The sequence below is a fragment of the Peromyscus eremicus genome, unplaced genomic scaffold (genome assembly GCF_949786415.1).
Source record: "Peromyscus eremicus unplaced genomic scaffold, PerEre_H2_v1 PerEre#2#chr22_unloc_1, whole genome shotgun sequence".
Lineage (NCBI taxonomy): Eukaryota > Metazoa > Chordata > Mammalia > Rodentia > Cricetidae > Peromyscus > Peromyscus eremicus.
This window is the reverse complement of record NW_026734286.1, coordinates 10,544,842-10,568,266: the sequence shown is the minus strand read 5'-3', so window position 1 is coordinate 10,568,266 and position 23,425 is coordinate 10,544,842. Positions and strand designations below refer to the sequence as shown.

Genomic DNA, 23,425 nt, shown 5'->3' with positions numbered 1-23,425 from the left:
CCCCTGCCCGAAGAGCAGCTGTCCAGCCCTGCCTGGCGGTCATCGGGGTACATGCTCTGGCAGTAAAGAGCCGGGTGGCAGTCCCCCGCCTTCTCCATAGGGTGTGGCCCTGCGGTGGCAGTAGCCTGGGCGCAGGACAGGCCGGCCAACTTCATCTGGTGGGCCTAGGGCTAGAGCCTCTCCAGCTGACCCGTCCTGTGTGCTCAGCGACGCTGGAGGGGGCTGGGTCCAACAGAACCTACCAGGGGCACCCTCTGCCCTGTGTCCTGTGGGGCAGCTCAGCCATGGTGGGCGTGGGGAGTGTACCTAACCCTGGGCCTGTGCCTCCTCCCCGCAGGTAATTAGGACTTCTACCTCAGCCACGACCTATGCAAGGACGGTGTGGACCAAGCCTGCTGCCTACCAGGCCGGCGGAGCCGGACGTGGAGCCACTGTGAATCGGCGGCACCGCAGGAGGTGCTGGACTGGTCCAGTTTGTACTGTCGATAGTTTTAGATAAAGTATTTATCGTTTTTTTTTTTTTTTTTTTTTTTTAAAGTATAAGCAATTCTGACTTATTTTATTCCATCAAAGTCGTCCAAGGCAACCTCTTGAGACGTCTAAGTGTCTGTGAGAGAGAATCATATAGACTTGGCCTGCCGGGCTGGCCACCACGAGGACTCCTGACTCCGTCCCGGTGCTATCTCACCACCGAGCCCATGCCCGCCCATCTCCAACTCCGCCCCGGGTGCTGCCCCAGATGTGGACCGTGGCCAAACAGTTCAGACGCGCCCCCACAGCTTGACTGATACCAAAGGCACGCCAGGCATGCCCGGTGGGGGCCGACCTCCGGTCCCTCCTCGGAGCTCGCCCGCTGTCACTGTGAACAACCCGCGGTTAACCCTGTGGCTTCAGGCATGCAGACGGACTGGGCTGAGTGGTGCTGACAGGTGTGGGCCGCTACTGCAGGGCTCGGGGGCTCCTGTGACAAGTGCATTTACTTTGTATTTCTTTGCTTTTCTGGCTCGGGGCATGCTGGCCAGGTGACATGGGGCTGGCCCACTGTGGGTCCCCTGGCATCTGTGTATAAGAGAGTCACGTGATGAGTGACAGTATTTTATAGAGATGTGATGGAGATTTATAAATTTCATAGACTTGACTGCATTTATTTTTAGATTGTATAATGCACAGTGAACTTTAAAGGAAAGAAAAGTGAGGAGGAAAAATACCTTTATTTATTCAAATGCACAAAAAATGGCACTGGCCAGGGGCCCTGCAGGAGTGTGGCCCAGATGTGCTGGGCCACCCAGGGCCCCTGGTCACTGTGGGCACCGTCTGCCTGTGTCCAGGGCTTGCCTCCTGGTCCCGGGACAGGTGCACTGGGTGTGGCTTCGAAGGGCCAGGGCTGGTTTGGCTTGCTGAGGCTGTCCTGACTGCCCTCAATGCTGCTCACTTCAGGTTGGGGGGAGGTGGGCTGAGGGGGGAGCCGTGTTGACCCCCTCCGCCTGCCCTGCCTCCCATGGCAGTTGTGAAGATGGTGCTGGTGTCCCTTCCCGCCCCCCCACCCCGTGATGGTGCTCATGCTCGCCAGGCCTGTTCCTGCGCACCACAGCTAGCTACGGTGCTGCGGGACGGGGTGGCCGTAATGTTAGCAAGGCCCAGGCCTGGAACAAGACAGAGTGAACACGCGTGCACACCGCCTGCCACCCTGGCAGCTGCTGCTCCAGTGGTCGCTGCTTCCACCTTACTTGAGTGTTAGGGGACAGACACTGCATGTTCGTGGCCCGCATGGCCCAGTGGGCCACAGGTGCTCTGGGCGGGCACAGCTGCAAGTCCTTTCCTGAGCCCACAAGAAGGGGAACCCTTAGTAAACTGACCATGGTGAATGGTAGCCCCAGGTTCCCAAGCTCATGGTCCTAGCATGGGGTGAGGCTGCCTCACTAGTCCCTGCCACTCCAGCCCAAGGCTGCTGCGGGGCTTGAGCTCAGGAACTGATAGGAAGCCCTGCCTGGGACCCACTCCCACGCTAGCCCACATGGGGACCCCGCTGGACACACCTCCCAGTTCCCACCCTCGACCTCCACGGCTTTTTCGGCAGCCTGGCCTGTTGTGACTTGATGCAGCTTTGCTCTGTCTTGTAACGACCTCTGTACTTAACGGTGCACTGTTCTCTCCCTTGGTTCCCCAAGGCATCTCACACGTTGTTGCCGCCTCTAGACACAGTAATAAAAAGCTGTTTTCACTTGAGCCGGGTCTCAGTCTGGTCTGTCTGTGTGCTTGCTGTCATCTGACAAGGAGAAGCAGCAAGCCCCCTCCGAGGGCTGACAGTGGCTCCGGAGGAGCCCAAGGAAGACCCAGCCAGTGAGTCGATGCTCACAGCCAGTGAGGTATGCGTCTCTTACCCAGGGCCACCTAGGACTCCCACTTGCATGTGCACCCACAAAACCCAGGCAGGGTTCCACATTTGCCCAGTGGGGGTATCCGTCCAGGTCGGGCACGCTGGGAGCAGAGCCTGTCTCGTGTGTGTGTGTGTGTGTGTGTGTGTGTGTGTGTGTGTGTGTGTGTGTGTGTATGTGTCCAGCCCTGCCATTTTTTTGGTTTTTCAAGACAGGGTTTCTCTGTGCAGCCCTGGCTGTCCTGGAACTCGCTCTGTAGACCAGGCTGGCCTTGAACTCACAGAGATCCTCCTGTCTCCGTCTCCCGAGTGCTGGGATCAAAGGTGTGCACCACCACGGCCCCGCTCATAAGCCCAGCAGCTAACCTTGAGAAGGGCAGCTCTGCCCCCGCTCCCCAAGTCACTTCACTGGCTTGGAAAAGAGGTACCTTTATTAAAGGGCAGGCTCAGCACTGAAGGCCAGCACCGTGGCCTGCTCCATCAGCAGGAGTGGGTTCACAGCTTTACCTAGCATTATACATTCACCTGGTAATGGACAGGGAAGCCGGGCCAGGCTCAGTCCCTGGGTGGGGGCACTCAAGGATACGGGCAGGGAGATGGCACGGGAGCAGGGACCACAGCCCCTGCCACCTCCTCTGACCTCTGGCTATGAACAGATGTTTTTACAAAACACCTCCCGAGATAGCCAGGAACCTGGTGAAGGTCAATCCAACACATCGAGCTGGGAGCCAATGCAAGCAGTCCGACCGTCTCTAGGCAGGCTGTCCAGCTGGAATCTGGCCTCGGAGATACCGAACTGCTCCAAGGGGTCCTGTAGGGTGCACGGTGGCTGTGAGCAAGGCCAGGGAAGGCAGCCGTGCCCCCCCCACCCCCACCCTACACACCTTGCCTGTCATCTTCCTGATCTCGTTCCTGTAGAAGATGAGGCTCTGTCGCATGTACTCGTAGCTGGAGGAAAGGGCCAGGCTCACTGATGACATTCCCCCATGTTTCCACCCAGCTCCCAGCGGTCCCCAAAGCCCTACCTGGCCCGGCGAAGAGCCTCCATCCACTCCTGACACTGTTCTTGGCTACAGCATTCGAAGTGATACTTCCTGCTGAGGTCTTCCACAAAGCCTGGAAAGGGTTAAAGGAAGAGAGCCACCTCTGGTGGGTGTCCACCTGGCCCACATCCTGCTGGCCACAAGGCCCAGCTTCCTCCCGCCATGGCTTGGATCCTCCAGAGTCCTGACTCCGGAACCCACAAACAGGGAACCCAGTGGGAAGTCGGGTAATCGCATATGGAATTGGTTAATGTGAGGTTATTAGGGTAAGCCCTAAATTGAATGGAAACAGGATTGGGGAGAGAGCTTGGCTGGTAAAGTGCCTGTCACACCTAAGCATGAGGACCTGAGTTCAAGGCCCAGCACCCACGTCAAAGAGCAGGATGCACCTGCAATCTCCGTGCTGAGGAAACAGATGGGAGGATTCCCAGGGCTTGGTGGCCAGCTAGTCTAGCCTAAAAAGAAGTCCCAGGTGGGGCTGGTGAGATGGCCAAGCCTGATGACCAGAGTTGAATGTTGGGGACCCCACACACTGGAAGATGAGAACCAACTACCTTAGTGGCACGCTCACTCACACACCAATAAATGTTTGTGTACATACAAATGTATTGTTTTAAAGGTGCGTGTGGGGGGGGGGTCAGGACATCAGAAAATTAATTCTGGCCTCCATATACACGTGCAAAAAGCAGAAAATAGGGGTATAGAAGGAGAACCCCGTGTGATGATGGAGGAAGACAAGGGCCGAATCTCTACGAGACGGTACTGTAAAGGTCGCCGCCAATGGAGAAGCCTGAGATAGCTGTTACTTCCAAGCCTCAGAGGCCCTGCCCGAGGCTGAAACTGTTTCTGCTATACACACCAAGTCTGCGCAGGCCGGACCCACGCCTGCCGTGAACAGGTACTGACGGCTGGGGAAGAAACTATGACCGCACCAGCGGGATCCAGGACAAACGGAGGCTCCTGGGGAGTGAAGGGACCACAGGTGCGCGGAGCAGAGCCTGGGCCGGGGACAGCGGGGACCACAGCACTTACTGATGGAGAAGCCGCCGGGCTCTTCCTGGGCCACTCTGCAGCGCTCCAGCAACAGGGCTCCGAGGGGCTGCGCGAGACACGGCCGTGAGCGCCGGCCTCCGGGCCGCGCGGGCCCCCCGAGCCCCCCACGCCCCTACCTCGGCCTCGTCCGGGCGGAAGTAGAAGAGGAAGTTGACCACCAGCTTCACCAGCCGCCGCTTGGCCACTGTGGACACAGGGCGGCGTCAGCGCGGAACTGGTCTCCTCCGCCCACCCGGGAATCGCGCCGGCCTGCCCAGGTGCCCCAGCTCCAAGGCCCCGACCCGCTCACCGCTGCCCTTCTTGGGGCCCCGCATGCCCAGCTCGGCCGCCATCTCTGCCGGCTGACGGGACAGCGCCTGCAACTCCTTCTCGTTGTACCGCATTACGACGCGGGGATCCGCGCGAACCAAAACGCGCCCTGCCTCTCGGCCGCCGTCGTCCTCTGCGAAGCCGCAACCAGCGCCAAAAAAGTCTCAGGGAACGTTACCGGAAGTCCCAGCAGGGCTACTGCGCCTGCGCGGTCGGGGCTCCTCGGCCGTGGCGTGGCGCTAGCGTGCGGGTGGGCGTCGTTCCATGCCCAGTCGGAACGGGGGGAAGTCGCCTTCTTAGGTAACCGTCGAACGCACTAATCGTAAGGTACTAAATCAGACTCATCGCACCCCACGTTAGACATAAAGACTCCCTCCTGTCGCGATAGTCGGCGCCACGAGACTTAGAGCGGAACGAGAGTCCGCGGACAACTCGGCGCGCGTGCGCACTCCAGACTCCCTGTGCCTCGCGCCTCTGGAAGCCGCGTCCGTCTTCCGAGCTTGCGCGCGCCGGAAGCCCCGCCTCCTTGGCTCCAGGAAGTGATTGCCTCGTCCGTCGTGCGCGTGCGCACAGCGAAGTCGCGGCCATCGCGGACACTAGGGCCGGACCGCGCGGCCTTGGGAGCCGGTGAGCAGCTACGCGGCTCGTCGGTGGCGCCCGTCCCGGCCGTGGGGCCCCTGGAAGGGGGTCGGCAGTGGAAGCCGGGGCGGGCGGGCGGCGCGCTCTCCTCCCGCAGGCCCGGCGCGCGCCCGGAGAGCGCGCCCTCGCGAGGCCCGTTGGGCCGGGGCGGGATCGTGGGTGGCCGGGGCGGGATCGTGGGTGGCCGGGGCGGGTCTGTGGCCCCCGGCGTGGTTCGGGGTCTGAGAGAGTCTCTTGACCTCCTTGGTTGCCTCAGTTTCCCTCATCGTTGGTCTCGGCCCCGCCGAGTCGGTCGGTTGCTGGAATGTAGCGGTGTTTGCACGCGGGGCTCGCTCCGTGGCCGGGCCCCTCCCGGACCGCCGCCTTCACGAGGACCACATTCCTTCCCTGTCGGTCTGTTCGCCCTCCCGTCCTCGGCAGGACTTTAAGTTATTTCGGACGTGGTCACAGTCTGGCTGGCCTGAAACGCGTGTGTGATGCCCCCGCCCCCCGAGCACTGGGATTCACAGCGTGCGCCACCGCACCTGGCTGTCCACTCTGGTGGGACAGAGGTGGTGTCCCCAGGAGTTCGAAGCCGCCGTAGTCAGGAAGCAGAAGGATAGTTGCTGGTGTTCACATTGCTTTCCCCGTGTTTCTTCTTCTCTCTGTGTGTGTGTGTGTGTGTCTGTGCATGTGAGTATGGTACCCACCGGGTCCAGAAGAGAAGGGTGCCTGCCATATCCCCTGGAGCTGGAGTTTGGGTGTTTCGTCAGCCACCCGGCTTGGGTGCTAGAAACTGAACTCTGGTCTTCTGCAAGGGCACCAAATGCTGTTCACCACAGAGCCGTCTCGCCAGCCTGCCCAGCGCTTCTGTGTCTCTCTCTCTCTCTCTCTCTCTCTCTCTCTCTCTCTCTCTCTCTCTCTCTCTCTCTTTTGAGACAGGGTTTCTCTGTGTAGTTTTGAGCCTTTCCTGGAACTCAAGTCTGTAGCCCAGGTTGACCTCGAACTCACAGAGATCCACCAGCGTCCGCCTCCCGAACACTGGGATTAAAGGCGTGCAGCACCACCACCCAGCCCTTTTATCCCTTTTTTTAAGACAGGATCTCACTGTGTAGCCCAGTCTGGCCTTCAACTCGGGCATCTTCCTATCTTGGCCTCCCAAGACAAGAGCTGGTGTGAAAGGTCTACACCGCATGCCCCACAATTACTTGTGTTTTCTTGAAAACTTCATGGGCTGAGAAGGTAGCTCAGTGGTGAGATTTATAATACTCTGTGCTACTCCCTCAGAATCAAGGAGTGTACTCACCCAGGCTGGTTTTTTTCTTGTTATTGTTGTTTTTCCCTCCAAAACTGATGAGTTGCATTTTTCCTTTAGTGGATGTATACACGCATGCACATCTGCACCTCAGGTAAGACAGTTGCTAAAGGATTTTTAAAAACCCGGAGCCAGGTAAGGTGAGCTTGGCTGTGGCTTCTCCTATTTCTCTGATCTCTCAGTTTTAAACCCCAGTATCTGGCTCTGGGTTTTTTATTTATAAGACCGTTTAGCAGGGGCTGGAGAGATGGCTCAGTGGTTAAGAGCACTGGCTGCTCTTCCAGAGGTCCTGAGTTCAATTCCCAGCATCCACATGGTGGCTCACAACCATCCGTAATGGGATCTGATTCCCCCTTCTGGCCTGCAGGAGTACATGGAGGCAGATCACTGTGTACATAATAAATAAATCTTGCAGGGTGGTGGTGGTGCACAGCTTTAACTCCAACACTCGGGAGGCAGAGGCAGGTGGATCTCTGTGAGTTCGAGGCCAGCCTGGTCTACAGAGTGAGTTCCAGGACAGCCAGGACTACACAGAAAAACCCTGTCTCAAAAAACCAAAAAAAAAAAAAAAAAAAAAAAAGCCGTTTAGCAAACATCTAAGCACTCTAGGGTACTAGACAAGCGCTCCAGCCCTGAGTTGCACCCTCAAGCCTGTGGCTGAACACCCTGTCCCCTTGGGAAGGATGGCCAGAGTCTCATGGTTGTGTTTTTTGTTGTTGTTGTTTTGTTTTTCGAGACGGGGTTTCTCTGTGTAGTTTTAAAGCCTGTCCTGGATCTCACTCTGTAGCCCAGGCTGGCCTCGAACTCACAGAGATTTGCCTGCCTCTGCCTCCCGAGTGCTGGGATTAAAGGCAAGTGCAACTGCTGCCTGGCGGGTCTCATATTCTTGGGAGTTGTCTTTGCCAGAGGTCAGAGGAATTTTCCAACCTGTCACTGCTCTAAGTGCCCTCTTATTCTGGGGGGCTGACTTCCTCTACGGGAGTGTGTCTCCTGTAGCTTTTGAAGATGAGGACAATGCTGCTCTCCGTCAGTCCTTGTGTGACTGAGTCTGAAACAGACCACAGCAGTGCACATCGTCACAGCAGTCCCAGCATGTATAGAGACCTCTGTATCCCTGCTGGCCCCTCCCTCCTTCAGAGCTGACAGCCAGTGATCTCACAGTGTCTGTCTTGAGCCCTAATTAACTTAGTAGAGAATTAGGATTCCTGATCAGGTTTGCAAAGTCCCTTTTGCTGTATGAGATCCCAGCAGTGATGACAAGGACTCCCTCCACTTGTCTCTTGGCCATTATTTCTGGGTTTAAACCAAGGCCCTGGGGCAGACACTGAGCAGTCTAAAGTGCTCCACCATCAGAGAACATGGCCTGGTGGCTTTGGCTGAGCCCAAAAGGTGGGGCCCTTGGCACAGAGCAGTCTGCAGCTCTGTGGACAGTAAGTTTTACAGAGGGCAGAGGTGGCGCATACCTGCAATCACTTGGGAGGATCAGGAGTTCAAAGGCAGGCAGCTTTCCCCCAGCCCCCCACCCCGAGATGAAGGGAGTTCAAGGCCAACACAGGCTACATGAGACTCCTACCTGTCCCCTACCCGCCTCATAATAACACCAAAGGCCGGGCAGTGGTGGCGCACATCTTTAATCCCAGCACTCGGAGGCAGAGGCAGGCGGATCTCTGTGAGTTCGAGGCCAGCCTGGGCTACAGAGTGAGATCCAGGAAAGGCGCAAAGCTACACAGAGACACCCTGTCTCAACAAACAAACAAAAAAAGAACACCAAAGAAACAGATGTAATGGCACACTTCTGTAATTCCAGTGCTTGGGGGGATCAGGTGTTAAAAAACTATCCTCAGCTACATAATGAGTTTACGGCCAGCCTGGGCTACATGAGACTTGAAGAAATAAACGATCCTAGGGTCTCAGGCTGGCTTGGTAAAAACTGGGCCGTTGGCTGTTCCTGCACCTGGCCCTCAATGGCCTTGGGGATTATGTAGAACCAGTCTGGGGCATCGAAGACAAGGGATGGTCCTCCCTGCTGCGGGGATGTCTCTCCACCCCATGGTCCTGGCAACATCAGTGTTCTGAGCCTTTACCTTTCCTGCTCCCCCAGGTTACTCCTCTTCCTCTGAAGGTCCCAGGCCTGCACCATGGACTTCCAGCACAGACCTGGAGGCAAGACCGGGAGTGGGGGCGTGGCCTCCTCCTCCGAGAGCAATCGGGACCGCAGGGAACGCCTGAGGCAGCTGGCCCTGGAAACCATCGACATCAACAAGGTGGGGGGCTGCCTGCAGTGGGGGTGTGGAGGGGACAGTGTCTCCACACTCACAGAAGCCCCTGCCACGCCTCAGTCCCTGGTTCACGGGCCGGGCTGTGCGGTCTAATGGGCCCGTTGTGTTCCCTCCCAGGACCCGTATTTTATGAAGAACCATCTGGGGTCCTATGAGTGCAAGCTCTGCCTGACGCTGCATAACAATGAGGTACGTGCGGCCCTGACCCCAGCTGTGCAGGCTTGTGGCTTTACACTGATGAGGTGACATTGGTGGCCCTTGGACCTGTCACCCAGAGCCAAGGGCTCCCTCCGTGTTGGTCTGGTTTCGTTGGATCTTTTTTTTTTTTCCTCAGCTGTGCTGGGTAAGCAGCCAGTGTACTGAACTATATCCCCGTCAGTTCTTGAGGCAGAGTCTGTCGGTGAACTCCTGACCCTACACCAAAGGTGGCCTGGAGACCGGCTACCCTTTTCCCCTTTTTCTTTCTCTGGCCTTGGTGTCGAGATAGGAGGCAGCATGTTTGATCTGTGAATGTCTGCAGCCAACCAGCAGCAGGGCTGCTTCTGTATCCCATCAGGGAGCGGTGTAGCTATGGTTCTGGAGAGAGGACGCTGGGGTCCGTTGGTCACCCCCGGGAGTTGCCTTCCCACCTCTCACTGGATGACCAGACCGATCGATCAGCAGGGGGTGGGACATGTCTGGCCTTATGGGCAGTGGAGTCAGGTGGACACAACTGGACAGAGCCCGAGCAGGAGCCTAGGCCTCCACCCCCTGTTGGGAGCTCCCCGGGCTTCTGCCAGACCCCTGTGGTGGGGTCAGCGCTGAAGACCTCTGTGGATGCTGGTCCTGAGCACAGGAATTCCCAGGGTGGCCGCTGTGCGTCCCCTGCAGGCTCCATGCTCCCAGGAGCTCCAGGCTCTGGGCCTCCTGTCGGGGCTGGACGCCATTAGCGCTGTCCTGCCTCTCCACCTCCCACCTCCAGTGACCAGTCTCCTTTCTCTCTGCAGGGGAGCTACCTGGCCCACACGCAAGGGAAGAAACACCAGACGAACTTGTGAGGAGCCCTCACTTGGTGTGGCGGGGTGGAGCGGGGAAGGGCCCTGCACTTAGGTGCTCTGCCGCTGTGTGTGTTTCAGCCCGAATGTCCCCGCTGCAGAGCTGACGGCTAAGGAGGGGGACAGCGGGGGACAGCGGGGTGACTGAGCGCCTTGCTGTCCCTGTGTGCTGTCCTCCACGGCTGAGCCCTCAGCCTGTCCATGGGCTCCAAGGCCAGCGGCTTCTGGCACCTGGGCGCTTGGCCTTGGTGGCTGGTGGAGAGGCCACACACCCCGTTTCCTGTTTGTAGGGCCCGGCGAGCTGCCAAGGAGGCCAAGGAAGCCCCTGCCCAGCCAGCACCCGAGAAGGTCAAGGTGGAGGTGAAGAAGTTCGTGAAGATTGGCCGCCCTGGGTACAAAGGTGTGTGGGGGGTGGCGGCCTGCCCAGGAAACACGGTTGTGGGCCCTGGCACAGGAAACCGTCCCTAGGACACACAGCCACTGCTGTCTGTCCTCACGGTAGCCCACAGGTGGCCGATAAGCACCCACCCCCCACTAAACTTCAGAAGGAGGAGGGGGAGGCAGGTGTCTGCAGTCAGTGTACCCAGAGCCCCTCAGCAGGGGCCCCTGAGTGACCTGGCCTAGCCAGAAAGCCAGGCATGTGGCCAGCAAGAACCCAGGGAGCCAAGTTCCCTGGAGTCCCCCCTGGCAGGCAGGCTGTCCCTGCTGTCCTCAGTGCTGGGCCGGGGTGCCCTCGGTCAGACCCAGGCCTTGTATCGGGAACCCATGACACATGACAGCCCCGTCCGTCCCTGTGTGTTGCAGTGACCAAGCAGAGGGGACACGGAGATGGGCCAGAGTCTGCTCTTCCAGGTGAGGAGGGCTGGTGCCGGGTGCCGGTGGGCGGGCCGGATGGGCCGGGCACACGGTGCCGGTGCTAACGCCGCTGTGCGCTCGCCACAGATCGACTACCCTGAGATTGCAGAGGGCATCATGCCTCGCCACCGCTTCATGTCTGCCTATGAGCAGAGGATCGAGCCCCCGGACCGCCGCTGGCAGTACCTGCTCATGGCTGCAGAGCCCTACGAGACCATTGCCTTCAAGGTAGTGACCCGAGGACAGGACAGGAGAGCCACTGATTCAGGTCTGTCTGTCTGTCTGGTCCCCACCCTGGGGTGCTGCAGCTTCTGCTTCCCTCCTTACCCCAGGTACCGAGCCGGGAGATCGACAAGGCGGAGGGCAAGTTCTGGACCCACTGGAACCGAGAGACCAAGCAGGTGAGAGGCCAGAGGCCTGGCCTGGGTACTCCACCCCCCAACCCCCACCCGCTCCAGTCACTGACCCTGCTCCCCCCCACAGTTTTTCCTTCAGTTCCACTTTAAGATGGAGAAGCCCCCTGCCCCACCCAGCCTCCCAGCCGGCCCGCCAGGCGTCAAGCGGCCCCCGCCCCCTCTCATGAATGGCCTGCCTCCTCGCCCGCCACTGCCGGATGCCTTGCCCCCACCTCCGCCTGGTGGCCTGCCTCTGCCCCCTATGCCCCCGACCGGGCCTGCTCCCTCTGGACCCCCTGGACCTCCCCAGATGCCTCCGCCAGCTCCTGGGGTCCATCCCCCCAGCACCAGTGGTCCACCCACCAACATCTGGAGTCCATCCCCCAGCTCCTGGGGTCCATCCCCCAACACCAGTGGTTCACCCACCAACATCTGGGGTCCATCCCCCAGCTCCTGGGGTGCACCCGCCAGCCCCTGGTGTTCACCCAGCAGCCCCTGGTGTTCACCCAGCAGCCCCTGGGGTGCACCCGCCAGCCCCTGGAGTGCACCCGCCAGCCCCTGGGGTGCACCCGCCAGCCCCTGGGGTCCACCCTCCCCCATCAGCTGGAGTGCATCCTCAAGCTCCAGGAGTACACCCCACCTGCTCCTGCAGTCCACCCTCAGGCCCCTGGGGTACACCCCCCAGCCCCTGGTATCCACCCTCAGGCCCCTGGGGTGCACCCCCAGCCTCCTCCTGGGGTCCACCCTGCTGCCCCTGTGGTCCACCCTCAGCCTCCAGGGGTTCACCCCTCAAATCCTGGGGTGCACCCAGCTCCTATGCCCCCCATGCTAAGGCCCCCACTCCCCTCAGATGGCCCTGGGAACATGCCTCCCCCTCCCCCAGGCAACTGAGCAGTGGCCCCAGCAGTGGCCCCTGCTGCCTGTGTGTGGCCTTTTTCCATGGCCAGTCCTTGGAAGGTTTTCTATTTTGTCCTGTCCCCAGTCCATTAAACAGCCTCCCCCGTGTCTCCCTGTCTGCTGTGTGCTTTTGGTGGAGGGGACGGGCGGGTACTGCATGCCTTTGTTGAAGGCATGGTGACCCCGGGTCCTGGGTCCTCCAGGTGGGCTCCCTAGACAGATGGGAACTACCCAAGGACAGCTCTGGCTTCTGCAGCTGTGGGCCTGCCTCCGAGGACAGAAAGCCCTTTGAGAAGGCCACCTCCCACCTGCTGGGCACACAGGGCACCATGCACTGTCCCCCAAGGTCACCTCCAGAGTTGATAGGGGTGTCCTCCCAAGCATGTGGGCTCAGCCATACATATAGGCAGGGCCTCCCGGCCCTTGTTGCCACACCATGCAGAGACCACCCCTCTCTCCGCTGGCTCTACTGCTGGTGACCCTACTGCTGGTGACCGCGGGGGCTGTGCTACAGGCCGAGACCCGCGGAGAAGAGCTCCAAAGAGCCACCAGCACCGGGGGCCTCATCTTCCTGGAAGATGGGGTCTGGCCTCCGAGCATTCCCCCAGGGCCCCTGTGCCTGGTGACGCTGAGAGGCGTGGGCAACGCGAGCAGAGCCCCGCTGAGGGTGGTAGGGGGTCTGCACAGCTATGAGCATGCCTTCCTGGAGGCCGTTCGGGAGTCTCACTGGGGACCCCGAGACCTGGCCACCTTCGGAATCTGCAGTTCTGACGCCCAGGCTACCCTGCCGGCGCTGCAGCGCCTTGGGGCCTGGCTGGGGGAGCCTGGGGGTCTGCAGGTGCTGGTCCTACGTCTGGATGAAGGTACGTGAGTGAGGACACTTCAGACCCTGTGCCTTGGGCCTGTTACCGCCTGAGGGTCCTCCCAAGGTCTCGGCGGAGGCTGCAGGGAGGTCCCATTGCCAGGCAGAGCCTTGTGCACCCATGGGTGAGCTGCATTGGCAGGATGGCAGAGCACAGCACCCAGACTCCTCCTCAGACGGGCACAGGTCACCCCGTCCCTTCAAGCAAGTCCTCCCTCAACACCTTGGGTCAGAGTCCTTCAGGCCTGCATGGCCCCAGGAGACCCCAGTTAGATTCCCGCTGAGGGACACTAGGACAGATCGGAAGCTAGGTGCCTCCACTCAGTCGTCACCTCCACTCAGTGGTCACCTCTGTTCGGCCCACAGTGATATGGGAGCCCACGCTCTTGCTGAAGTTCCAAGAGCCTCCACCCGGGGGAGCCAGCCGTTGGGAGCAGGCCCTGCTGGTGCTGTACCCTGGACCCGGCCCCCGGGTCACCGTCACAGGGGCTGGACTGCAGGGCACACAGGTACCTGAGAGTGGAATGGGGCCATCCCCCACCAGCCGTCTGGTGGAAGGGTCCCTGGGGTCGGGAGGACCCCTGGGAGTCCTCTCCCAGTATGGGAGAGGTGGCGCCTGGTACCCTGGGCGTCCTTACCAGTCCAGCTGAGTGCCCGTGTCCACAGAACCTCTGCCCTACTCCGGACACCCGCTATTTGGTGCTGGCTGTGGACGTCCCTTCGGGGGCCTGGAGCGGCCCCGGCCTCGCCCTAACCCTCCAGCCACGCCGAGAAGGTAGGCCCGGGCGGAGGGGGAGGGACACGGGAGAGGCTGCCTTAGCCCTTGCTGACAGCAGGTGCCCACCTCCGCAGGGGCCGCCCTGAGCATCGGCCAGCTGCAGGCCTTTCTGTTCGGCTCTGACGCTCGCTGTTTCACACGCATGACCCCCACCCTCTGCTGTTGCTGCCCCCTGCCCAGCCAGCGCCGCAGCCAGCGCAGGGCCAGCTGGACACCGTGCCCTTCCCGCCGCCCAGGTGCGCGCAGGGCTGGAGCAGGAGCTGGGAAGATGGGGGGGGAGGGGGGGAGGCGCGGCCACAGCCTCTGGTGCTCACGGCTGGCCCACTGCGCTCTATTCCAGGCTGTCCCTGGAACCCGAGGATCTGCCACACAGCGCCGACCCCTTCCTGCAGACCCTCACTCGCTTGGTGCGTGCCCTGCGGGGACCCCCGACGCAGGCCTCGCACACGCGTCTGGCCCTGGACCCTGGGGCGCTGGCCAGCTTCCCACAGGGCCTGGTCAACCTATCGGACCCCGTGGCGTTGGAACGCTCTGCTGGATGGGGAGGAACCCCTGCTACTGCTGCTGTCTCCCACTGCGGCCACCGTGGGGGACCCCGCGCCGCTGCAGGGCCCGGCCTCTGCTTCCTGGGCCAGCCGGCCTGGCACGCAGGGTGGCCGTGGAGCTGCAGGCTGCGGCCTCAGAGCTGCGGGGCCTCCCGGGCCTGCCCCCCGCTGCGCCACCCCTGCTGTCGCGCCTGCTGGCGCTGTGCCCAAACGACTCCCACAGCCCCGGGGACCCGCTGCGCGCGCTGCTGCTGCTGAAGGCGCTGCAGGGCCTGCGTGCCGAGTGGCGTGGGCGGGAAGGGCGCGGGAGGGCGGGGCGCAGCGCGGGGACAGCTACGGACGCGCCGTGCGCGCTGCGCGAGCTGAGCGTGGATCTGCGCGCGGAGCGCTCCGTGCTCATCCCCGAGACCTACCAGGCCAACAACTGCAAGGCGCCTGCGCCTGGCCGCAGTCCGACCGCAACCCGCGCTACGGGAACCACGTGGTGCTCCTGCTGAAGATGCAGGCGCGGGGGGCCCGCCCTGGGGCGCCTGCCCTGCTGCGTGCCCCACTGCCTACGCCGGCAAGCTGCTCATCAGCCTGTCCGAGGAGCGCATCAGCGCGCACCACGTGCCCAACATGGTGGCCACCGAGTGCGGCTGCCGGTGACGCCCGCCTTGCCCCTACTCAGCACCAATAAAGAACAGCAAACAGCTGGGGTGTCTGTGGGTGGAGGGACCTCCTGTCACCTCCCTTCTCGAGTGCAAGGCCTGCACGCACGCGCGCGCGCACACACACACCCCGTGAGGAAGCTCTCTGTTCCCATCACTTTTCCTTTTTTAAGACAGGGTTCTCTGTGTATCTCCCCCGGCTGTCCTGGAACTCACAGAGATCTGCCTGCCTCTCCTCCCCAGAGCTGGCATTAAACTCCCAGACCATGTAGCTTTTCAAATTAGTTAACTAATTTGTATGTGTGTGTGGGGGGGGGTTTGAGGGGGGGTGTTGAGGCAGGAGAATTGTTTTGAGTCAGCCTGAACTACAGAGTAAAATCCTGTTTCAAAAACCAAAAGAGGTAGAGAAACAGCTTAGCAGTATGGACACTTGCACATCTCAACACACACACACACACACACACACACACACACACGCTCAAGTCTTTTTTAAAGAAACAAAAAACAGGACAGGCGGCGGTGGTGGCGCACGCCTTTAACCCCAGCACTCGGGAGGCAGAGCCAGGCAGATCTCTGTGAGTTCGAGGCCAGCCTGGGCTACAGAGCGAGATCCAGGAAAGGCGCAAAGCTACACAGAGAAACCCTGTCTCGAAAAACCAAAAAAGAAACAAAACGCCAAGTGTGGCGCACACCTGTCACCCCCAGCACTATCTGGAGGTGGAGACAGGAGGATCAGAACTCCAAGCTGTGCTTACGCAGTCGCACAGAACACAGGAGGTCAGAGGACAGTTAACGGGAGTTCGTTCTCTCCCTCCACTGTGTGGGTGCCGGGGTCGAACACGGGTCGTCAGGCTTGGCGGCAAGCGCCTTTACCCACTTGGCCATCTCGCCTACCCCATCCCATCTCTTCGACCCCTGGGGTCCGGGCACAAAGGAGCAGACCACGTGGCTGCTGCAGCACGAGCTTTATTTGCCGGGGCTGCAGGGAGGGGGACGCGGACGCGGGCAGGGTCAGTCGCGCCCCTTCCCCCCACGGGGCTTCTGTCCGGGCCGGTTGTCACGGTCACGGCGTCGCCGGGGAGCCCAGGCCGGCCGCTTCTCATGCTCGAGTTCCCCGGAGTCCCGCGTCCACGGCCGGCGGCCTCCTCCGCGCGCCTCCCGGCGCCGGGACAGGAACGGACCGGGCTCCCCGGTGGCCCGCCGCCTCTCCTCCCTCCCGGGCTTCTCCCTCCTCGGCTTCTCCTTCTTCAGCTTCTCTCCTGTCCTCGGCTTCTCCTTCCGCGGCCTCTCCTGGGACCCTCGGTCTCCTAGGGGTGTGCGCTCCTCCCCAGAGGCCTCCGGGCCGGACCCCCCCGGCTCACCCTGGGCTTCTGTGGCCTCAGACGTGTCCTGCTTCTGGGCCCGTGGCCCGGGTGGCTCTGGTGGCCCGGGCGGCCCAGGCTCGGGCTCGGGAGGCCCGGGTGGAGGCCCCGAGAGCTGGGGCTTAGGCTGCGGGCGACAGTGCGGGGTCCTGGGGTCCGCGCCCGCCCCCCCACAGGCCCCTGCTCCCTGGGCGAGCCGCCCCACCAGGTGGAGTCACGCAGGGCTTACCGCGGGCGCCTCCGGCTTCTGGGGTGGAGGCCTGGGCGGGACCCGCTGCTGAGGGGCAGTCACGGCCACTTCCCCTGCCACCGCGTCTGAAAGTCGGTCAGTCTGGGCTGGAGGACGGAGCGCGCCCTCCCCGTCCTCCCACTCAGCCCCACAACTGCACTCGGGACGGACGAGGCTGCAGCCGTGGACTTCAGCGTCTGGGGAGGTGCAGCCCGCTCCTGCCGCTGGGTACCGCAACCTCTTCCCAGAGACCTCTGTCTCTGTCTCTGTCTCTCTCTGTGTCTCTGTCTCTCTCTCTCCTCTGTAGTGGCCATTGTCCGCCCCCCAACGCTGGCTAGCAACAATGTGTGTGTGTGTGTGTGTGTGTGTGTGTGTGTGTGTGTGGTGGGGCGGGGGGATCCTCTGCCCTGGGGTGGGGTGTGTAGGTCTCTTCTCTAACGAAGGAGTGGAAGAACCAGGCTTGGTCTTCTATGCCTGTCATCCTGGCTGGAGAATGCTGAGGCAGGAGGATTGCCATGAGACCCAGGCTAGTCTGTGCTAGAAAGTGAGCCCTTGACTCAAAAACAAACAAAAAAAGCCAGGGTCCAAGATGGACTTCTGTCGTCCCAGCTCTTGGGAGGTCAAAGCAGGGGGATCGGGAGGCCAGCCTGGGCTACATGAGACTTTGTCTCAAAAAGAAAAAAAAAAAAAGCCTGGGTGTGGTGGCGCACACCTTTTACTCCCAGCACTCAGGGGACAGAGGCAGGAGGATCTCTGAGTCTGACTGAGGCCAGCCTGGGCTACATGCCTCAAAATGAATGAATGACAAGCCCAGAACACCCCAAAGGCAGGCTTGGGAGCCTAGGTGTGAGCATGGAGCTCACGGGCTGGTGGCCAGGCTCTTTCTCCCCAGGGTCGGGAACAGCGGAGTCACAGCGTGCGCAAGGCTGCGGGCTGCACCCCACCCCTTTGGAGCGGACTCCGCCCCGTCCCCACCCCCGCGCAGGCCAAGTCCCTCATCCGCAGAGCTCACCCTGACACAGCTGGAGGGCCGAGCCCAGCAGCGCCACCAGCGAGGCCAGCACCAGGCACTTGTTGAGCGTCAGGTCCCCCCAGGGCAGGTCGTCGCTGGACGGCGGCGGCGGCGGCGGCTTCACGGGAGGCGCAGCCTGTAACTTCCTGCGCGCGGGGACGCTCCGGGGACCTGCGGGACGAGCGCTCCGTGGCCTGTGGCTCCTGCCGCGCCCCGGGGTGCAGGCCCGTGCAGCGCGGGTCCAGCCCCGCGCCCCGCTCACCCTGGCCGAGCAAACCCACTTGTCCCAGCTGTCGGCGTCCCTTTGCTGGTGTCCGGAGCCTCCCTGGCCTCGAGCTTCTTTTCCGCAGCGCCTGCAGTCCCTGGGGCCTGGAGGACCTGCAGGGGTCAGAGACAGCCCGCGAGGGACCTCAGTCCAGCTTCCTTCCGGGGAGGGGGCTGTGGAGCACCTCCTCCCCACAAGTGAGTGACCCGTTCCGTAATCCCAACACCCGGGAGGCTGAGGCAGGAGGATGGCCTGCAGCTGGACGCCGACCTGGGCTGCACAGAGAGACTGTCTCTAAAACTCAAAGAGAAGGGTCCAGCCACGCAGCTCAGTGATGGCGGCCTCCGAACCTGACAGCCTGCCTGAGTCTGATCCCTGGGAACCCCCGGTGAAAGGAGAAAACAGACTCAGGGAAGATGGCTTCTGACCCACGCTGTGCGTGTGTCCACACGCGCGCGCGCACACACACGCACACACAATTATATATGTGTATGCAGATATACACAAATACACGTGTACACATATACACATAACTACATGTATAAAATATATGGATACGTATGTACATGTAGTATAAATGTATATATGAATACATTAGAAGTTGGAGAGATGGCTCAGTGGTTACAGCAGGGTAGCTCTCACAGAGGACCCAGGTTCTATTCCCAGCACCCACAACGGCAGCTCACAACCATCCGTAACTGCAGTTCCAGGCGATCCGACGCCCCCTTCTGGCTTCTGAGGGCATCAGGCACACGTGCGTGCAGGCAAAACACATACAATAATAAGAATTAGGTAAAAATAAACACCCGTACACATAAAAATGAAGGGAAATTTGTTTTTGTTTGTTGAGACAAGGTTTCTCCATGTAGTCCTAACTGTCCTGGGACTCCCTCCGTGGACCAGGCTGGCCTCGAACTCAGAGATCCACCTGCATCTGACTCTGGAGTGCTGGGACTAAAGGCTGTGCGCCACCACTGCCGCACTGGGAAAAAGCATTTAAAGGAAGCTGAGGTTGGATGCCCACCACTCTACACACCAGGTGCTGTGCCCTGTCATCCTAGCACTCAGAAGGTGGAGACGGGAAGGGAAGGGAAGGGAAGGGGAGGGGAGGGGAGGGGAGGGAGGGGAGGGGAGGGGAGGGGAGGGGAGGGGAGGGAGGGGAAGGGAGGGAAGGGAGGGGAAGGAGGGAAGGGAAGGGAAGGGAAGGGAAGGGAAGGGAAGGGAAGGGAAGGGAAGGAGAAGGGGGAAGGGAAGGGAAGGGAAGGGGGAAGGGAAGGGAAAGGGGGAAGAGGAAGGGAAGGGGAAGGGAAGGGAAGGGAAGGGGAGGGAAGGGAAGGGAAGGGAAGGGGAAGGGAAGGGAAGGGAAGGGGGAAGGAAGGGAAGGGAAGGGGGAAGGGAAGGGAAGGGAAGGGGAAGGAGGGAAGGGAAGGGGGAAGGGAAGGGAAGGGAAGGGAGGAAGGGAAGGGAAGGGAAGGGAAGGGAAGGGGAAGGGAAGGGAAGGGAGGAAGGGGAAGGGAAGGGAAGGGAAGGGAAGGGAAGGGGGAAGGGAAGGGAAGGGAAGGGGGAAGGGAAGGGAAGGGAAGGGGGAAGGGAAGGGAAGGGAAGGGGGAAGGGAAGGGAAGGGAAGGGGAGAAGGGAAGGGAAGGGAAGGGGGAAGGGAAGGGAAGGGAAGGGGGAAGGGAAGGGAAGGGAAGGGGGAAGGGAAGGGAAGGGAAGGGGGAAGGGAAGGGAAGGAAGGGGGAAGGGAGGGAAGGGAGGAGGGAAGGGAAGGGAAGGGAAGGGGGAAGGGAAGGGAAGGGGGAAGGGAAGGGAAGGGGGAAGGGAAGGGAAGGGGGAAGGGAAGGAAGGGGAAGGGAAGGGAAGGGGGAAGGGAAGGGAAGGGGGAAGGGAAGGGAAGGGGGAAGGGAAGGGAAGGGGAAGGGAAGGGAAGGGAAGGGAAGGGAAGGGGAAGGGAAGGGGGAAGGGAAGGGAAGGGAAGGGAAGGGAAGGGGGAAGGGAAGGGAAGGGAAGGGAAGGGAAGGGAAGGGGGAAGGGAAGGGAAGGGAAGGGGGAAGGGGAAGGGAAGGGAAGGGAAGGGAAGGGAAGGGAAGGGAAGGGAAGGGGGAAGGGGGAAGGGAAGGGAAGGGAAGGGAAGGAAAGGAAAGGGGAAAGGAAAGGGAAGGGAAGGGAAGGAAAGGAAAGGGGAAAGGAAAGGAAAGGAAAGGGAAGGGAAGGGAAGGAAAAGGAAGGAAAGGAAAGGGAAGGAAAGGAAAGGAAAGGGAAGGAAAGGAAAGGAAAGGAAAGGAAAGGGAAGGAAAGGAAGGCAGGAAGAAGGACGAAGCGAGATGGAGAACAAGAGACCACCATTCCTTTGCTCAGGCTGTCCCCAGCTCCCAGGGCCACAGCTACTCACATGTGTCCAGCTACTCGAGTCAGCCGGCCTGGATGCCCCTGTTGGTGGAACAGGCAAAGAATCGGAACTATTCACCACCCCTGACCAATCCCACCCCATCCTCTACCCCGACTCCTCTGCCCGGAAATGGGTGACCACAGCTTCCATTTCAGATGGCAAGGGGCACGCAGCAGGTCTCACAGTGAATTCCACCCCAGAGCGGTGCAACCAGCCCCTGAAGCTGCAGGTCTGGGGCTGGAGCCCGCTTGCCCGGCCCAGCCTGGGAGATGAAGCGCTGGTCCCCCCTCAGCTGAGCCACCAGGCTCTCCCATCAGTCACAGTACCTCGGGCCTTGCCGTCCGGCCGCCGGCCTGAGCGTGGTTCCTCCAGTAACGGGAACTCATCGCTGGGGAGGCAGCTGCCCAGGCCCCCATCCAGATCCTCCAAGCCTCTGGTTGTCATGGAGACTGGAAGATGGGCAGGGAGACAGGGTATGGTCTTACCCAATCTTGGTCTTCACAGGAGAAATTCATGCTCTTTTTTTGTTTTGTTTTCTCAAGACAGGGTTTCTCTGTGCAGCCCTGGCTGTCCTGGATCTCACTCTGTAGACCAGGCTGGCCTCGAACTCAGACATCCTCCTGCCTCTGCCTTGGGGTGCTGGGATTTAAGATGTGCGCCACCGTGCTGGGCAGAAATTCATACTCTTGCACGCCTCCAGCACTGCCTTGGGACCCCTTCCCCGTAGCCCACGCTGGAACCCTGCTCCCCGGGGCCGGCTCAAGTTCTCTGACCACGGACTATTTTTATCCGGTGTCTGACGCCATCAGGACAGGTCAGTCTGGCAGCCCGGCCTCTCCCCAGGCTTCCCCCCTGCTCTTCCCTCCTCTGGCCTCCTACCTGACCCAGGGCTGGGGGGGGGGGGCTGAAGCCTCGGCAGCCTGCCCAGCCTGGCCCTCACGGGACAACTGAGGAGCAGGACGAGGGTGCTGAGGATTTTCCAATCACAACACTGGCCCTCTTGCCCCTGTTTCCACAGGGCACATGGAGAAACTGAGAGCAGGGGCTCTGCTGAGCTTGAGGCCAGACCCAGGCCTAGATTAGTGGTCTCCATGGTCTGTGGCTGCCCCCATGTGCCCCATGCCCAGACAGAAATACTTTAAAACCAGCGAGGGGATGGGCCAGCGAGATGGTTCAACAGGTACAAGAGCTTGCAGCCAAGCCTGATGATCTGAACTCAGTCCTTCAATCACCCCCCTTTTTTTTTGGGGGGGGGGTTCAAGACAGGGTCTCTCTGTAGCCCTGGCTGTCCTGGAACTCGGTAGCCCAGGCTGGCCTCGAACTCAGAGATCCACCTGCCTCTGCCTCCCGAGTGCTGGGATTAAAGGCGTGCGCCACCGCCGCCCGGCCCTTCAATCCCTTTTACCCACAACCCACAGCAGGAAGGAGAGGCCAGACCCCTCAGGTTGTCGTCTGAGGACCACATGTGCACCTTAACCCGTACCCTAGCACGTACACTTACAGAAAACAAAAATTTTAAAACGTCTTTTAAAAATGAAATTAAAAAAAAAAACACAGACGGTCCCCCATGGGGGGAGGGGCCCAAGCACAGGCGAGGCCGGGAGTTCGGCCCCTCCCTGGGGGGGGGGGTGGTCATCGGAACTGAGGGCCCTGGTGGACATCGGGGTCCCCTCACCGCGCCCCAGGGCCCACAGCTCTGTCCAGGTTTCCCCACAGCCCCTCTTACCCTACAGTCTCCGAGCTGGGCCCGAAAAGCAGGGGAGCGCGCAGGACGGCGGCCGGTGATGGACAGCAACAGGTGGCCGGAGACAGCTGGGGCCGACGGGAGAGGCCGGGGCCGGGAGGAGGCGGCGGCGGCGGCGGGCAGGGTGGCTGCGTGGGCAGGGTGGCTGCGTGGAAACCACCCTCCTCCGGGGACCTGCTGCCGCCGGGGTCAGAGGCCGCAGCCCAGCCGGGACCCCTGGGGCGGCTCATGACGCAGAACTGTTCTCCGTGCAGACGATTCCGTTTAATCTACGTATTTGTGCGGTAATGTGGATTAATCCTGGACCCCAGCCCCTCACTGGGGGATTCTGGGCGGGGTTCCACCCTGACCACGCCCCCAGCCCCTCACTGGGGATTCTAGGTGGGCGGGGCTCCACCCTGACCACGCCCCCAACCCCTCACTGGGGATTCTAGGCGGGGCTCCACCCTGACCACGCCCCCAGCCCCTCACTGGGGATTCTAGGCGGGGCTCCACCCTGACCACGTCCCCAGCCAATCACTGGGGGATTCTAGGCGGGGCTCCACCCTGACCACGCCCCCAGCCCCTCACTGGGGGATTCTAGGCGGGACTCCACCCTGACCACGCCCCCAGGCCTCCCTGGGGGATTCTGGGCGGGGCTCCACCCTGACCACGCCCCCAGCCCCTCACTGGGGGATTCTAGGCGGGGCTCCACCCTGACCACGCCCCCAGGCCTCCCTGGGGGATTCTGGGTAGGTACTGTGGGCACAGTGACTCAATACTGTCATAGCTGATGCAGCAGGGACTGAGGGACTGGGGTTGGGTGGGCTTCCTGACGGGAATCATCTGACACTGGTGAACAGGCTTCTGTGAGGAATCCAGATTCCGGGACAACCCAGCTCATCCTCATGTGCAAAGTGGGATTTCTTCCGCGACGGTGCTGAGGTAGAAATGGGATCACTCCCTTACGGACTAATGTCCTGCGGCCGAACGCTTTCTGAAATTGTGCCGCCTGCTGGGGGACCTGCGTTCTGCACCGCAATGCTTCACAGCTCTGAGGAACAGATGACGCGTCTCATCCAAGAATTTATTATCATGCAGTCGCTTAGTCAATCAACAAACACACCAGCGCAACCCAGCCATATGGAAATAGTTGTTACTGCTATCAATGTCCTAGTTGTTACTTCTTGAACTCAGGTCATCAGGCTCGCTGGGTAAGGGCGCTTGCCAACAGAAGCCTGATGACAGTCTGTCACCCTGGATGACCTGGAACCAGGTGACTTTGAAATTGCAACTGTTGCCTCTCGAGCTGGATCGGAGGCGAGCACCACACAGGCAGCCCAGGCCGGCCTGACTCACTATACAGCCGAGGGTAGCCTTGAACTCCTCATCTGTCTTCCTCCGTGACCACAACTGGCTCTGGGTCTTCAGGGTTTTGG

The 23,425-nt window shown here is 61.0% G+C and overlaps 5 protein-coding genes across 5 annotated transcripts in view; 3 read left to right on the top strand and 2 right to left on the bottom strand.

The window, feature by feature from the left end:
- Positions 1-2,226, top strand: part of Dot1l (DOT1 like histone lysine methyltransferase) — a 42,449-nt gene extending 40,223 nt beyond the window's left edge. Inside the window, exon 29 of the mRNA XM_059252141.1 lies at positions 338-2,226. The gene's annotated coding sequence lies outside the window, so the exon portion shown is untranslated. The remainder of the gene's footprint in view (positions 1-337) is intronic.
- Positions 2,227-2,774: 548 nt separating this feature from the next.
- Plekhj1 (pleckstrin homology domain containing J1) lies at positions 2,775-5,296 on the bottom strand. Its single transcript, XM_059252134.1, has 6 exons — positions 4,760-5,296; positions 4,587-4,654; positions 4,450-4,516; positions 3,400-3,490; positions 3,259-3,322; positions 2,775-3,185 (listed from the first exon to the last, which is right to left on the bottom strand). Exons 1-6 carry the CDS (start codon positions 4,851-4,853, stop codon positions 3,078-3,080), a joined length of 492 nt encoding a protein of 163 aa, XP_059108117.1. The 5' UTR covers positions 4,854-5,296; the 3' UTR covers positions 2,775-3,077.
- Positions 5,297-8,828: 3,532 nt separating this feature from the next.
- Sf3a2 (splicing factor 3a subunit 2) lies at positions 8,829-12,274 on the top strand. The gene is given in 11 exon segments (XM_059252108.1): positions 8,829-8,976; positions 9,109-9,180; positions 9,978-10,024; positions 10,316-10,425; positions 10,830-10,843; positions 10,845-10,877; positions 10,968-11,108; positions 11,213-11,281; positions 11,364-11,612; positions 11,614-11,910; positions 11,912-12,274. Coding segments are annotated over 11 exon segments (1,413 nt in total). The 5' UTR covers positions 8,829-8,850; the 3' UTR covers positions 12,167-12,274.
- A 269-nt stretch (positions 12,275-12,543) lies between these two features.
- Positions 12,544-15,144, top strand: Amh (anti-Mullerian hormone). The gene is given in 11 exon segments (XM_059252106.1): positions 12,544-13,035; positions 13,401-13,543; positions 13,701-13,809; positions 13,887-13,966; positions 13,969-14,048; positions 14,153-14,342; positions 14,344-14,445; positions 14,447-14,783; positions 14,786-14,874; positions 14,876-14,902; positions 14,904-15,144. Coding segments are annotated over 11 exon segments (1,686 nt in total). The 5' UTR covers positions 12,544-12,608; the 3' UTR covers positions 15,006-15,144.
- An 874-nt stretch (positions 15,145-16,018) lies between these two features.
- Jsrp1 (junctional sarcoplasmic reticulum protein 1) lies at positions 16,019-20,707 on the bottom strand. The gene is made up of 6 exons (XM_059251671.1): positions 20,590-20,707; positions 20,267-20,304; positions 17,891-17,987; positions 17,610-17,780; positions 16,587-16,683; positions 16,019-16,517 (listed from the first exon to the last, which is right to left on the bottom strand). Exons 1-6 carry the CDS (start codon positions 20,705-20,707, stop codon positions 16,019-16,021), a joined length of 1,020 nt encoding a protein of 339 aa, XP_059107654.1.
- Between the last annotated feature and the right edge of the window lie 2,718 nt (positions 20,708-23,425).